This window comes from Cynocephalus volans, chromosome 4 (assembly GCF_027409185.1).
Source record: "Cynocephalus volans isolate mCynVol1 chromosome 4, mCynVol1.pri, whole genome shotgun sequence".
NCBI lineage: Eukaryota > Metazoa > Chordata > Mammalia > Dermoptera > Cynocephalidae > Cynocephalus > Cynocephalus volans.
Genome location: NC_084463.1, coordinates 91,017,366 through 91,033,335, shown reverse-complemented (window position 1 = coordinate 91,033,335; position 15,970 = coordinate 91,017,366). Strand labels below are relative to the sequence as shown.

Genomic DNA, 15,970 nt, shown 5'->3' with positions numbered 1-15,970 from the left:
GTGCGTGTTTAATAATTTTCTGTCTATAATCACTCTTCATAAAGATAAGCACTTAAGGGCTAAGAAAGGGAGGCCAATTTAGAACAGTAAAAGGAGAACTCAATTCTGAGTTCAAAGCTGTGAATCAATTCTGCCACAAACTGAATGACCAGGAGGAAGCAAATCTCTTAACTTTTCTGGTCCTCAGTTTCTTCTTTGGAGAATGTATTAGATGACCACCAAATTCCATCCAGTTCTGTCATAATTATAAAACATCTGGGTGTCTTTGGGAAATTAAAAGGATGAAACAAAGTAGTGTTGAGAGTGGAAGAGAATAAAACTGAACGAAGCTGTATCTGTAACAAGTCTGACAATACCAGGAAAAGAAAGAGGATGGGCAAAGGAGATGGTGGTATCAAAGAGAGAGATTTGATTCTTGGCATGATTGATAAATATGTAGGTAGAACACGTGTATGAGATTCACACTCAGCAATAAGAAATGATGCTCTTAGGCTAAAGATAGTCAATGACTCTATGTTCTTTTATTTTGTATTTGTACTAAATTTACAATACATGGTTCTCAATTTCTTACCATAAATGTTGCAAAATTTAATCTAATTTGCAAGCAAACAGATTGAGAGGTCTTTCTAAGAGCAAGTATCTTACTCTGATGTTAGTACTGTGGGAGTAAACTTCATCTGCTTCAGATCAGTATAGTTCTTAACCTTGATAACAGAAGAAAAGATCTTCAGGGGCACAATTCACTCAGCATTCCTGAGACCGGAAAATGAAGTAGAATGAGGAAATCTAGGATTCTATCTAGGATTCTGCACGGGAGTGCCAGTCCTCCCAACCATGTAAAACACTTCAATCCCTTAAGGATTACTGTTAAATTAGAGAATTATAGAAGTCTCAGGGTGGGGGTCGGGGATTCTACCTCCCAGGGTATCTCCAACAAGCTTTTTAATAAGATGTGGTGGAAAGAATAAGGCAGTCATATACACCTATGTTTGAAACTAGTTCTTCCCTTATCACTTGTGCGATTGGAGCAAATAAGTCTTAGCCTCAATTTCCACATCTCTAAAATGGGGATTACAATATCACTCTTTTAGTGTTATATGGAGAATTCAAAGAAATGACTAATGGAAAGCCCCTAACACAGTGCCCCACATATTGTGGGCGTTGTGTGCACTCAATAAATATTGTTACCTTTGCTCCCTTCTTTCCTGCCCTCTACATTTTGTTTCCCCTTGTCCTGCCTTAGAATGCTCTCCTAATGTCAGCATTCAGCAATATGGGCGCCAGAAGAGTTGTCCAATTAGTTTCTGGTTTGCCGCAGGAATGCTCAGAACTTTAATCTGCAATATCGCTTGCTCTCTTCTGTTTCCCTTACCTGGGGGCAGCTGGTGTATCCCAGAGAATAAAAAGTCTTACTCTTCCTTGATAAGAGGCTCTCTTTCTGGAAGGAATCAGTCCAAGTAGGCACAGAGTTAAAACAAGCTGTCAGATTTTTTTTCTGGCTGGGCATAAACTTAGCCTGAGATTTCAGCCTAGGGCAACCCTACTTCTTGGACTAAAATGTCCTCTGCACTCAAGTTGCTGCAAACTGCTGTTTCTGGAGTTGCTGCAAAGGAACTATTAGGGGAGATTTATAGACCTTGGTTAAATTCTTCAAATGCAGTTGTTCTCTCAGGATATGGCTTGGAAAATCTTCCAACATTCCTTTACCTCTAAATACAAACTTTTGGGAATGCTACTGTATTAATACAATTATATTTTACATGATTTTGTGTTGTTTAGTGTGTACAGTTGTAAATCTCTGAGAACCCTGAAGGACAAAATGTCACCCCAGCATCAGCATCCTGTGGTATTATGCCAAAAGTTTCTGGACAGTTGCCTAGCCTAACCTTCATCATTATAAGAAAGACATCAAAAAATTCGGTAAGCGAACTAGAAATTCTAATGAAACAGCATAATACTAATGACTAATGTGCTGGATAATAAGTTTTTCAGGTTAAAAAACAAAATTTGGATATCTATCATTAGTAATATTAAATACCTCTTACTGACCAATTGTGTTCCAAGTGTCATGCTAGGTCTTTATACAGAATATTTTCAATTCCTATTATATTATCTCGCAACATTGTTTATTATCCCAAGTGTTATAGAAGATAAAAATGAGACTTAGAGAGGTTAAGCAAATGAGGTCACACAGAACTAGTAAGTTCAAATTTTGGATTGTCTGGTTAAAAGTATAAATCCTTTCCAATGTGCTTCCCAGTAATTAATGGGTGTCAGTTGACAGAATCACAGAATATTAGTACGGAAGGAAATTTGGGGATTCATCTAAGGAAAACCAGTTGTCTTAGCAATAGAGAAACTGAGGTCTAGAGGGTTCATTGACCGTAAAGCCTAACATATAGAGTGGCTGAGCAGCCACTATACCTCTGTAGCGACTTGGTGCTGTGGACCTCAGGGAGTCCTCATCAAGGCCCAGCAGGTTCCCTGTTACCAGGCCAGACCCACCTCTCCAGGCTCCTCTCTTGATTAACCTGCCCTCCAAAACCAAATGTTCTGGGCAGATGGAATTGTGCAGTTCTGCAGAGGTACCAGGCTGTTACATGCTTTACTATATTTATTATTTCTGTTCAAAAAGTTTCTCTTTTTTTCCACTTAATAAACATATGCAAATTTTTTCAGGATTCAGTCCAGTCCAGTTCAAATATCACCACTTCTACGAAGGCCTCATTTTATTCACCTCTCTTCTCTTCCCATACAATCAGAAATAATAAAATAAGGAATAGGTTAATAATAGCCAATATTGTTTGCGAAGTTATTATTCATTCATTTATTCCACAATTATTTATTGAGCCCCTATTGTATAAAAGCACTGTGCTAAGTGATTTACATACATTATATTAATCATTTCTCACCACAACCATATTAGGCAGGTAGTATTCTTATGCCAATTTTATGAAACATAAAATCTAGGCTTAAAGAGATGTAGTATCTTTTCTTAAGAAAAAGTATCTTGCTTTCTTACCCCTCTGTGGTTCCTCTGTATCCTGAATATATATTTACTGTGCTATCTGCAGCACTCCCTGGAATTCTGTTTCACTTCCAAGTTGTGATATATGATGATCCAATTCTGTATATATCATGATATATTTACTAAATATTGTATATGATTGTAGGCCATAAGCTCCATAGTGGTAGGGGTGATATCTGCTTTGTTTACTATTACATGCAAGGGGCCTGATATAGTGGTACATTAAAGGCACTCAGTATATGGTAGTTGAATAAGCAAATGAAGAATGAATTAATGAAGTACAAACATGTAGAACTCTGGTCTCCAAGTTGCCTCTGTTCTGTGCTGCCTGCCTAGATTAGTCTGCAGTAGGGAGACATGCCACATAGGCAACGAGGGGCATATTTCTTTCCTAGGCTGACTATAATATCCTAGATGTGCATCCTAGAACTCACTTTTGAACGCTATAATTTTCAATTTTTTTTTTTTGCCTATTATTATGGTTATATTAATTCTAAAGACCCAAATGGAATGAAAATTTATTTGAACAGGGACAGAAGCTGTTTTTTAGACCTGCTGAGGAACAATGTAATGACAGTCCTGTTAGTACACGGCACCCCCAGTAACGGGAGTTTGGCAAAGAGCCTTGAAAGGAACTGAAGTCATTACCATGGCCCTCTATTATAGTAGCCAGAAATCACACTGCTGATTTCCACCTAATACAGCAAATATCTCCAAGACTGAGATTCTAGCTCCCGGATGCTGAACAGCCCCCAGGAGTGTTCTGTACCACATGTGGGTTCCTGGGCTATTCTAAAACACATACCATCCTTTTTTCTACTTTATCAAGGATTCTAACGTTTAGTATCATTAGCTTCCATGGTTGACTTTACAATATCTCACAGGATATGTCCAGTTAATTTAAGGAGTAAAAACAGTATCACAAAGTTCTCGGGACAGATTTAGTTTCAATGAACACATGCATACACCTAGGAACATATACACTCTTCTTTTTGTAATAGTATATATAGGTGTCTAGTACTTATACCTATCTGTATAATTAAAATGTTAGATATATGCTATAGATGCATACTAAATAAATACAAATATATAAATACATATACATTAGTATTTTTGAGCATCTACCAAGAGTAAAGGAAATATTCTTTCCATGGAAAAATACCTTATAGGGAGAGAATGAAGCATTCTTTGGAAGAACGAACTAGTATTTTCAGGTGAAAAAATAGGAATAATACTGAACTTTAATTTTCTTATGTGTGTATGCATATGTATGCACATATATATGTATGTATACCTAAAATATGTTAATGTATGAAAGTAGTTAGGTATTACAGAGTTATCTGAATACATATTTTAAAATCTATGCATATATGTATGTACAGACATTAAAATTACTCAAAATAATACATTTGAAAGGGTATAGGCATGGGGTGAAGAGAGATTGATCAATTTAGCACTTTTAAAAAACTGAGATGGTAAAGAATGGAAGGATTGGGTGAGGAAAGAGTGTCACAATACTGAAAACTCTAAAAAAAAATATGGTATAATAGCTCTAATAAGTGGGGATCACTATTCTTCCCAGCCAATAATAAAGTACTGTGCATGAGAGAGAAAATGTACAGAAATGTGCATGCAAAAGAGTAAGGTAAGACTGCCTCAATTTATTGCCTTCTCATAAGTCACTGGATCTCTATCAGTACAGAGAGTCTATTTCAATCCTATAATGCATTAAACGATTATAAATTTCAGGCAAGTAGGAAGTCGGCTTTGTTGGAAACCAAGGAAGGAAAAAGTTTCCCTCAGTTGATGAAAAATGTACCAATATTTTTAGAGTATGGTTATTATCATGTAGTATTAGAGATTTTTATTTGGGAAATTATCATTTATGAAATAAAGAGTATATTACATCTTGGATAAAAATAATTGCAACAATAAATCAAGTTTACTTTCTCTGCTCTGTGCAAAAACCATAAGCTAGATGCTATGAAGTAAGTTTGTCTTCCCAGCCTATGGGAGCCTTAAGAATTTAATGTAGTACAGAGATATAGGTTAAAGACATTTAAATGAGTGTATTTCTTAAAGAGTACACAGAGTCTTCACAATTGTCAAGACTTTTCAGTTTGGGGTTCATGTTAACTTTAAAAAAATCACTTCACTTCTAAATGTCAGGCTTCATTTCAAGCTGAATCTGCTTAATACCAAAATGATATATATTCCTGATTTAAATCAAGATGCTGAGATACTTTGTCTCCCTAAGCAAAGCTTAATAATTTCATGGCAATGCATCAAAAACCATATATGTGGTCACTTATATGTAACTATATTATTAAGAGCTAGCAATATATGACATTCTTGAAGTATTTTTTAAAAACTGTTATTAAAATTAAAATGTTCTGTACACTTCTCAAATCGTAACATTTTATTCATGATCAATATCCTTTCTCAATTACACTAATGTCATATTGAAATCAAGAAAGGATTTTTTTCTGTAAACAGTTTTTTTTCTTTTCAATGCATATTTAAGAATAGTCATTGTTCTATATTTATGACAGTGATTATAGGTACATTTTATTTATATCATGCAGCATTTTCAGGAAGTTGTTTTCTCTCCTTTGGATGGAGGCAGAAAAAAATGAGCTGATTTCATTTCTGATAAAACGCTAGTAGTTTGAGGGTAAGAATAAGCTAGGAATTAAATTAAAGGAATCTGCACATCTGCTTCAGAAATATAATATATAACATGAAAAAAAGTTATACTTTTTAATATAAATAACCTTATTGCTTCTGTATGAATAAATAAAATGTTTCATTATTTTGTTCTAAGTGTAATCATCCTCTGTCTTGCTCCCAATTATTCCTTTTGTTTGTAAAATTAATTATTTGGTATAAACAAATGATCTTCTAATAATTGAAAATGTATACAATATTATAAAAGTAAAATTAGAATAGCATTCTTCAAATCACTATTTTCCATAGCTGGGGAAATAAATGTTCTTTTAACTTCAAAGAGAAATCTCATTTTTTCTTTTAAACTTGAAAACTTTTTAAATTAAAATTCATTTTATCATTATTCCTTAAAATCATCATAATAATAAACTAGTCTAGACAGATTAGAAAAGTTAATGATGATTAGGATTTAAAGTGCTGTTAAAAGACTACAGTACAGAATAGTAAAATTATCTGAGGACTAGAAAAGTTGAACTTGGGGAAAAGTCACTGAAAGAAACTAGAAACAGTATCCCTAAACTTTCACAGGCCTCCCAGAGGTGTGAGCCTACAAATTCATGTGAAAATAACAGGTTTTCTTGGCCTAACATTTTCCAGATAGGAGTACCCAGTCAGCAAGGACACAGCAAAGTTTCCAAACGGTTCTAACCTTGCACGACTTGCTCTCACTTTCTTCTGATACTCAAGGGAAAGTCATAAGGAAAAGGCTCACCTGTGCTGGGCTGAACCAACCATGTGGGCAGGAACAATGTTCCCCACAAGTCCCTTTGCCCTTGGTGCTCGTCTTGTGGGGGCTTTTCCGCACACTGTCCCACAAGGTGACCAGCTTGGTCCTGTTTGAAGCTGGGCCCCCAGGTCCTGCGGAGGGCATGGTCTGAGAACTGTACCCGAGCCCCTGAGCGTTCCTCTGCCAGCCACAAGCGCAGTGGGCATCCCTGATCAGTGTGGGCGCACTCCTGCCGGCATCCATCCCATCAGACCCCCGGCTGCAGCTGTGTTGCTTGGTGAGGTATGCATTCATACTGCACTGATGCCTACTCTGTCCTTTGGTCAGCTCTGCACAGAAATGTCTCCTCCCTCACACCCCTTTCTTCCAGGCAGTTGTAAAAGTCTTTTTTCCCCCGTGGATCCCTCAGTTTCTTTGACAGCTGCTATAAGCAGGGCATCGTGGGAGCAGTGGGAGCAGCGGGAGCAGCTCCGCACAGCATTATCTGCGGGCTGGTAGCTCTTTGTCAATAGATGACTCAACTCACAGAGCAACTTGACAGTATCCCTGCTCTAGGCAGAAGCAATCAATGCTCCACACAGCTGGGCTACAAGACTGTACACTGTGTTACAAACCCTTTTTGGATGGAGCCCCACAGTAAAGAATACTCTTTGTAATTTGGCATTCTGGCTTTTCCCTTTCCTCCCTGATCCCCACACAAAATACAAACTTAGGAAAGAGAACTTCTTATCAGACTAGCGGGAGCCTTCTTTCCAGAAAGGATGCATCCAGGCTGAAACACTATAGCATAAGCAATTTAAAATGATGGAAAAGTTAACCTGTAAAAGAATTTTCAACACTTACAGAAATCACTTATCTGGAGAGCTATTTGCCAAGACACAGAACAAATCACAAGGTAATTAAATAAGAGCATCAATACGAACTCTAAAGAACATCAGTACATTTTGAAAAATCACGGAGGTCACAGCATTATGCTAGAAGTTCTTTAAAATTTGGAAGTTTAATTTGTTTTAAAGCATGATTATATATCATAATTCAAACATATGAGTATATTCTTTATGCTATGAACAATTATTAATTTGTTCTTATTCAAAATAAGGCAATTTTCAAGATTCAAAACTGATGGTTTGGCTTATTTTATAACAGTATTTTTCCTTACCCCAAATTATTCTGAGGATTTCCTTTCAAATACTCTACCACAACAAATACATTCACCACAGAGAGAGCCTGCATTTTAAAGTGAAAGAGGCATCCAGTTCTGCCATACAGTATTTTGGTCTCTAAAGGCAGAATTTTCAAATGATTTCACTAAAAAATGAGCAAAATCTATCCAATCTAAAGCAATTGCCTTCCAAAAAGAACATGATTGTTTTAAAATTGTGGCATGCTTGCTGAACGCATATCTAGTATTTTCAGTAAAAGGAAAGAATAATTAGGACAATAGTTAGAATTTTTATTGTTTGAAACATTCCATATGTATTGCCAAAATGTCTATCTTTATCACACATTCTTAAGGAAATAATTTTGGCCTGATTGGGAAGAAAGTTGCTTTCTATACAGGACCAAACAAAAATTTCACGATATAGTTACTTTATTGCAAGGGCCAGGACCATAACATGTTCTACATTTCAGTGCTAAGACTTTCTGGATAAATCATTGTTAGATTTAAAAATTCTGAAAGGAAGGATCAGGATCATCTTTTTTCATATATCTCCATGAAAGTGTCTTTTTCTGAATTCTGCAAAAGGGGCTGATATAAGTACTGTGTGTTTGAATGCACAGAAGGCATTCAAAACACCTTTGTTGAATATAATGACTCATATATTCAAGATTAAAGGGAACGCCCTGGTGTATGCTATTGACTATTTCCCCCAAAGCACTTAGAATACTGCCCAACACATAGCAGGCAAAAAATACAGTTTTGGGGGGGATGGATGAATGGATGATTGGATGTATGTGTAAATGGAAGGAAAGAGTAGAGGAATGAAGGAGTTGACTAACATTTTTTCATAATAGTATTTAATTCAGCAATGCTCCAGAAATGTAAACTATTCCTTTAAGGTTTTACTTCACTGCTGGCTTTCAAGTGCTCTTGTTAAGGAAATTTGTCAAAACATATAAAGATTTGAACTATGGGGCAGAAATAACAATGGTGTTAACAGTTTTTAACAATCTTTCCTCCTGAAAGAGGACCAAGGAGTCAAGAACAATACCTGAAGACAGTGAAACAAGAAATAGATCAACGTATGGAACTCAATGGGAAAAAGCAGAAAGTCATGTCTCTCACTCTCTCTTTTTGACTTTTTTAGTCTGGATCAAGAGATAATGCCTGAAAGAACTTTTTGGGTCATATAAAGCCCTAGAGAACTTCAGACATGTCTGGTGTTACCATGATGTATGGCTATACAGCTGGACTTGATGTGATGTGGCCACACCGTCACTCCCAAACAAGAATGTCAGGAAGTGGTAAGTTTGGCTCTCTCCAATTTTATCTAGCCGTAGATGCTTCTCTAGTTTTTTAGGCAGATATCATTGCTCAATGGCCCATTGGCAACTTCAGGGAACACATGCCCTGTTCTCACCCATTTGCCTCTCAAGTATAAGAATCAATCTGCATAGACATAAGTCATTCTGCATCCATCACAATTTTGTAATGGTGTGTGCAGCTTGTAGCAAGACAGAAAAAATTTCCTGGCTGGGCACTAGTCAAGATATTATAAATCTTGACAAGGACTTAAATCTGTTATGAATAGGTTGTTTGGAATGAGCTATTTCTTCCCATCACAAGTGCCATAGGATTTCTGTTTTAATAATCTCAGCAGGTCATTTCTTTGTAGGGTAATAAATATCACACATTGCATAACTAGTTTTACTTTCCTCCAATGGTCTTTAAGACCATAGCAAACTTTCTTTAAGCTCATTTCAAGACTATATTCGAAATTGTTCTTTCATTTCAGTACATATAAAGTAATTCCAGCCTTCTTTCCTCCCCACCCCCCAAAGATTTATCTTTTCAAATTTTGCATTTGGCTTTCTAAGTCTGAGGACAGACCAGTTAAATAGATAAATATGTCCAACTAACTCTCTGTACTATGAGACAGATTCACTAATTAACGTTAATCCAATTTGATCAACTGTAATTGGACAATTGTAATGACCGTGAGATGACATGAAATTCTGGCCAAACAAGAATTAGCGATGCACAAGTACATATCTACTTATCATTGTGATTTAACATGGGCAGATGGTGCACAGGGCAATGCCTACATGAGATATATCTTATTGAACTCTCTTTGACCTGGCACTGACTCCATAGAACAACCATTAGTTTTATTATTTATTTATTTATTTATTTTTTAATTTAATTTTATTGTTTTAATATACAATGTAGTTGATTTTTATGTGTTTTAAAGTAAGGGTTTAAAACAAATATCCTGGCTTGATTTGTTTAATAAAAAATAAATAGAAAAGTTGAATCACTAAATAAATTGTACTGCACTAAAACACTATGCAGAATTTTTTTCCAAATAAAATTTTCTTCAGGCACTCTATCCATCTAGGAAATGAAAATATTAATTACAAAAGAAGAGCTAAGTGCTTGTTAAAGTATAACTGGTAGGAGAAGCCCCTTAGCAGCCACAGTAATATGTTAAATAATCATAAAATGCTATAACATATTACTTACAATTTCTCCTGATTTAAGAAGTATATACAGTCTATTCCCATGATTGCAAAAACTAAAGATTTTATAAATGCCAACAAATCAATATTCTTTTACATCTAATAATCTTTGGCCTAGACAATTTCTACATCTAAGCACATTTGCCTTTCAAAATGAGAGAACCAAGGATCTTTTAAGTATTTTAGACTCTAAAATTATTTCCAAAATACTTAAACAAATTTAGTTATCAATCTAATAAGACAAAAGCAAGCAGGAATTCAGTGTGAAAGATATATGCCTTTTTTTTTTTTTTCTGACCAGTAAGGGGATCACAACCCTCAGCACGGTGTTGTCTGCACCACGCTCAACCAGGCCATCCCTATACAGGATCTGAACCTGCAGCCTCAGCACTACTAGTGCCACACTCTCCCAAGTGAGCCACGGGGCCGGCCCGATATATGTCTAATTGATACAGAGATTAAACCTGTACAGACAATTTAATAGGAAGTGGAAAAAAGTTTTTAAATGTCCCAAATTCTCACCAATATATTTGGGTTTGGGTGGGTGTTGATGGGGAGAGGGTTAACCTGAATTAGTGATGAGGCTAAATTATAAATGTTTATCAGGAAATTTAGTTATATTATATTCTAATACACTTAGTAACACTATTACAGAAATCAAAACACTAATTATATGACAATTCTTAGAGATTTTGAAAGGAACACTAGTAAAAAGGTAATAATCACTTACAGTTTGCATATTTTAGCAATTTAATCTAAGTGCTGAACTGCACCGCTATAAGAAATTTGTTCTCATCCTTTAAGATTAAAGTAATGTCACTTCTATAAGCTTTCCAGATACCCCTGGCATATTAAGACTCTCTCTACAATATCTGTATGTTCCTCTGTGTTATCTACTTCTGTCAATCACCATGACTACCATTCTGGTCTAAGCATCATTTCTCTGTAGGACTGGTGAAACCGCTTCCTAACTGGTCTCTGTCATCCATCCTTGCTCCATTCATTCTTACACAGCAGCCAGACTGATTCCTTCTAAAATGCAATTGTGATCAGGTCCTACCCTGCTTGATACCTGTCAACAAAATCTCATCTTCTGGGGATCTTTATCCTCACAGACGGTATAATCTTTGAAGCAGCTTGAGTGGTCCTTAATTATACCATGTGTTATCTGGCCTCTGATGCTTTTTGCAGTATTGTTCTTGCCTCACCCCTTTGCTCTGCCTCCAACTACACAAGTCTTGAGAACCTGTACTCAGTCCCACCTTGTGTCCAATTCAGCACACTTTTTTCCCCACTGCACACTTTCACATGATTAACTCCCACTCACCCTTGTATAGGGTGCATCAAGGGACAACTCTCCAAAAGCCACCCTAAATAAAAATACAGTTTATTGTTTACAACCTAAGAAGAAAAGTGGGCTAACTATGCAGCTCCAAAACAAGGCTCCCAGACCTTGCTTCTAACCAGACTGCTATCCCTAAGTTTTTTTCTGGGAAATTCTGGAGTCCTCCCACCCCTCCAGAGCTCAACCGAAATGTCACTTCCTCAAGAAAGCATTCTTTGAACACTGGCTCCCCTTCCAGAATAGATCATGTTATCCTCCCTTTAAATACTCCTTTAGCACTCATATTTCCCTATTACAACACTTACCATGATTGTATTTAAAACAAGAATTACACTATTACTTGTTCTGTGCCCTTTCCCCCAAACAGAATGTAAGTAATTGCCAGTAGGGCAAGGAGAGGGCTCTCTTTTTTGCACCTGCATCTTCTGAACTTGGCATCAAGTAAGTGCTTAATATTTATTAAAATAAATCAAGCAAGAAAGAAGAAAAATGTATCTTTCAGTGATCATACCAATGTAGGTATTCTGGTCTGTGTTCTACCTCTCAGCGTAAAATGAATAAATAAAGATTTTGGTTTTAAAAATAAAGTAGCAATGTGCTCTTAAGGTTACCACTTTAGTGGAACATCTTGTGTGGCTGAGTGGCATAAGTGTATTAATTCATTTTTTGAAGAAATTTGCTAGTGGTCTGAGCACTGAAACTGAAACAGCTTCAGTTTATTTTAGCAAGATATTAATTCATAAAAGCTGCACTTCCTGACAGCTGTGCTTTTCTCTCAATTTTTTTCAAGTGTTCTCCCCTTATAGCTAGATAGAGCAAAAGGGGGAGTGGTTCTTCAAATCAAAAGCTAGTCAATGGGAAAACAGGGGGAGAAGCCCAAACTCCAAGCCCCCCAAACACATTCATCTTAAAATGATACGCAGATGCACCTCAACTTACAATGGGGTTACATCCCAATACACTGAAAATATCATAAGTTGAAAATGCATTTAATAATCCTGTCGTGAAGTCAAAAAAAATGCAAATGGAACCATCCTAATTTGGGGACCATCTGCAACCCAAAAGGCATAATTTCATAGGATATTAAAGACATGTATTAGAGAGCAGAAAGACATGGAGATACCTTCTCTACCTCCCTACCAATTAAGTTACAGAGTTAAAATAAACATTATTATCCATAACAAGTATCTTCAGTTTTTTAAATTGTGATAAAAACATGAGGTCTACTCTTTAAATTTCTAATGTATGGCACACTACTGTTTACTATAAAACAAGGTTCTATAGCAGATCTCTAGACCTTTTTTATCTGGCATGATTAAAATCCTATACTCATTGAACAACACGCCGCTCCCCTTCTCTGCCCCCTTCTACCCCCAGCAACTACCATTCTACTTTCTGTTTCTATGAGTTTGACTACTTTAGATACTTCTTATAAGCAGTATTTGTCTTTCTGTAATTGGCTTGTTCCATTTAGCATAATGTCATCAAAGTCATTCCGTATTGTAACATATGATAGGATTTCCTTCCTATTTATGGTTGAATAATATTCTGTTATATTTATATACCACATTTGTTTATCCATTCATTCTTAGATGGACATTTAAGTTGTTCCCATCTCTTGGCTGTTGTAAATAATATTCAATAAACATGGGAGTACAAATATATCTTCCAGTTCCTGATTTCAAATTTTTGAATAAATAGCCGGAAGTGGGACTGTTGGATCATATGAAAGCTCTATTTTCAATTTTTTGAGGAACTTCTGCACCGTTTTCCGTAGCAATTGTACCATTTTACATATTCACCAACAGTGCACAAGCGTTCCAATTTCTCCACATTCTCAACATTGTTTTTTTTTTTTTTAATATTTTTGGTAATGGCCATTCTAACAGATATGATATGATATCTCATTGTCGTTTTAATTTTCATTTCCCTGATGATTACTTATGTTGAGCATCTTTTCATGTATGTATTGGCCATTTGTATTTCTTCCTTGGAAAAATGTCTATTCAGGCCCTCTGCTCACTTTTTAATTGTTTTTGTCTGTTGCTGTTTAGTTGTAGGGCTACTTTATATTTTTTGGTTATTAAGCCCTTATCAGATACACAGTTTGCAAATTTTCTCCCAGTCTGTAGGTTATATTTTCACTCTGTTGATTGTTTCCATTGCCAGGCAGAAGTTTTTTAGTTTGATGTAGCTCCACTTATCTATTTTTGCTTTTGTTGCCTTTACTTTTTTGTGTCATATCTAATAAATTATTGCCAAGACCAATGTTATGAAGCTTTTCCTCTGTGTTTTCATCTAGGAATTTTATAGTTTTAGGTCTTACATTTAAGTCTTTAATCCATTTTGAGTTGTTTTTGTGTATGGTGGTTCTAATATTGTGCAGTTTTTGTGTATAAGTATCCAATTTCATTCTTTTGCATGTGGATATTCTATTTAACCAACATTATTTGTGGAAGAAACTATTATTTCCCTATGTGTAGTCTTAGCACTGTAGCTGAAGATAATTTGACTATACAATATGTGTGTTTATTTCTGGGCCTTCTATTCAATTCTGTAAGTCTGTCTATCTTTATGCCAACACCATAATGTTTTGATTACCATAGCTTTGTAATATGTTTTAAAATCAGTAGGTAGGAGGCTTCCAGTGTTGCTCTTTTTTCTCAAGATTGTTTTGACTATTTGAGGTTCTTTGTGATTCCATACAAATTCTGATTTTTTTTTTATTTCTGTAAAAAAATGCCATTGAGAATTAGATAGACATTTCATTGAATGTATAGATTGTTTTGGGTAGTATGGACATTTCAACAATATTAAGTCTTTCAGTCCATAAACACAAGATGTCTATTTATTTGTGTCTTTAATTTTTTTATAAATGTTTTATAGTTTCCAGTGTACACATCTTTCACTTCCTTGGTTAAATTTATTCTTCAATATTTTATTTTGCTGAAGCTACTATAAATAGGATTGTTTTTGAATTTCCTTTCAAATTGTTCACTGTTAGCATATAGAAACAACTGATTTTTGTATGTTTATTTTGTTCCTGTAATTTTGTTAAATTTTTATTAAGTTCTAATAGATTTTTGTGGAACCTTTAGGATTTTCTACATATGAGATCATGTTATTTGTGAAAAGAGATAATTTTACTTTTTCCTTTCCAATTTAAGTGACTTTTATTTCTTTTTCTTGCCTGAGGGCTCAAGCTGGTACTTCCAGGTACTATGTTAAATAGAAGTGAAGAAAGTGGGGATCCTTTGTCTCATTCCTGATGATAGAGAAAAATTTTTGTTTTTTACCATTGAGTATGATGTTAGCTCTGTAATTTTCATTTATGGTTTCTATAATGTGAAGCAATTTTCCTCTATTCCTAGTTTGTTGAGTGTTTTTATTATGAACAGGCATTAATTTTGTCAAATGATAAACACTAAGCTTTGTGAATGAGACATCAGTATGTTCTTGTCCAAGCCTTAATCAATTTAAAAGTTAATAAAAATGTTCAGACTATATTAGTTTAAATGGGGGTGGCTCTTAATTAGACTCTTGAAAACCTGATATGTGTAATAGCCTAGGTGTGTTATTCTAACTGCCTGTTTTCCCCACTTTTCCCATGCTAGACGCTCTACTGATTCTTTCCTGGTTTCCAGGAGCAGAAAAGGTAGTGTGGAAGATTGTAGAGGTAGTTCCCATGAAGTGTGTGTCTGAGAAGAATGCACACTGTCCCCTGTGCTGAATTTCATGAGGGAGGAAATGCATCTATTAAGATGATCATGTGATTGTTTTTATCCTTAATTCTTTTTATTGAATTTCATATGTTGAACTATCATTGAGTCCCAGGGATAAATCCCACTTAGTCATGGTGTCTGAGCTTTTAATATGCTACTGAATTCAGTTTGCTAATATTTTGTTGAGGATTTTTCCATCTATATTCATCAGGAATATTGGCATGTAGTTTTCTTTTCTTATGAAGTCTTTTTTCTGGCTTTGGTAGCAGGGTAATGCTGTCTCATAAAATGAATTTGGAAGTGGAACTTCCTCTTCAATATTTTGAAAGAGTTTTGAGAAAGATTGGCATTAATTCTTTAAATGTTTGGTAGAATTCACCAGTGAAGCCATTGGTTCTGGGATTTTCTTTGTCAGCAGGCTTTTGATTACTAATTTAATCTCCTTGCTAGTTACAGTTCTGTTCAAATCTTCTATTTCTTTATGATTGTCTTGGTACATTATGTACTAGGAATCTGTCTATTTCATCTAGGTTATCCAATTTGTTGTTGTACAAGTGTTCCTAGTACTCTCTTATAATCCTTTTTATTTCCATATAATCAGTGGTAATGTGCCATCTTTCATTTTTTATATTTTAGTTATTTGTGTCTTCTCTCTTTTTTTTTTAGTTAATCTAGCTAAAGGTTTGCCAACTTTGTTGATCTTTTCAGAAAACCAACTCTTAGTTTCACTGATTTTTTTT

At 35.3% G+C, this 15,970-nt stretch overlaps 1 protein-coding gene across 8 annotated transcripts in view; it reads right to left on the bottom strand.

Moving 5' to 3' along the window:
* The window catches only part of DLG2 (discs large MAGUK scaffold protein 2), a 2,032,915-nt gene that overhangs the window by 742,417 nt on the left and 1,274,528 nt on the right, over positions 1 to 15,970 (bottom strand). For 5 of the 8 annotated variants that reach the window (XM_063094162.1, XM_063094164.1, XM_063094163.1 and 2 more), the window contains exon 1: positions 6,468 to 6,776. The exons of the other annotated variants lie outside the window; for them this stretch is intronic. In XM_063094162.1, the coding sequence (XP_062950232.1) occupies positions 6,468 to 6,776 (309 nt within the window). Of the gene's footprint in view, positions 1 to 6,467; positions 6,777 to 15,970 lie in introns of those variants that run through there. 8 annotated transcript variants of the gene reach the window in all.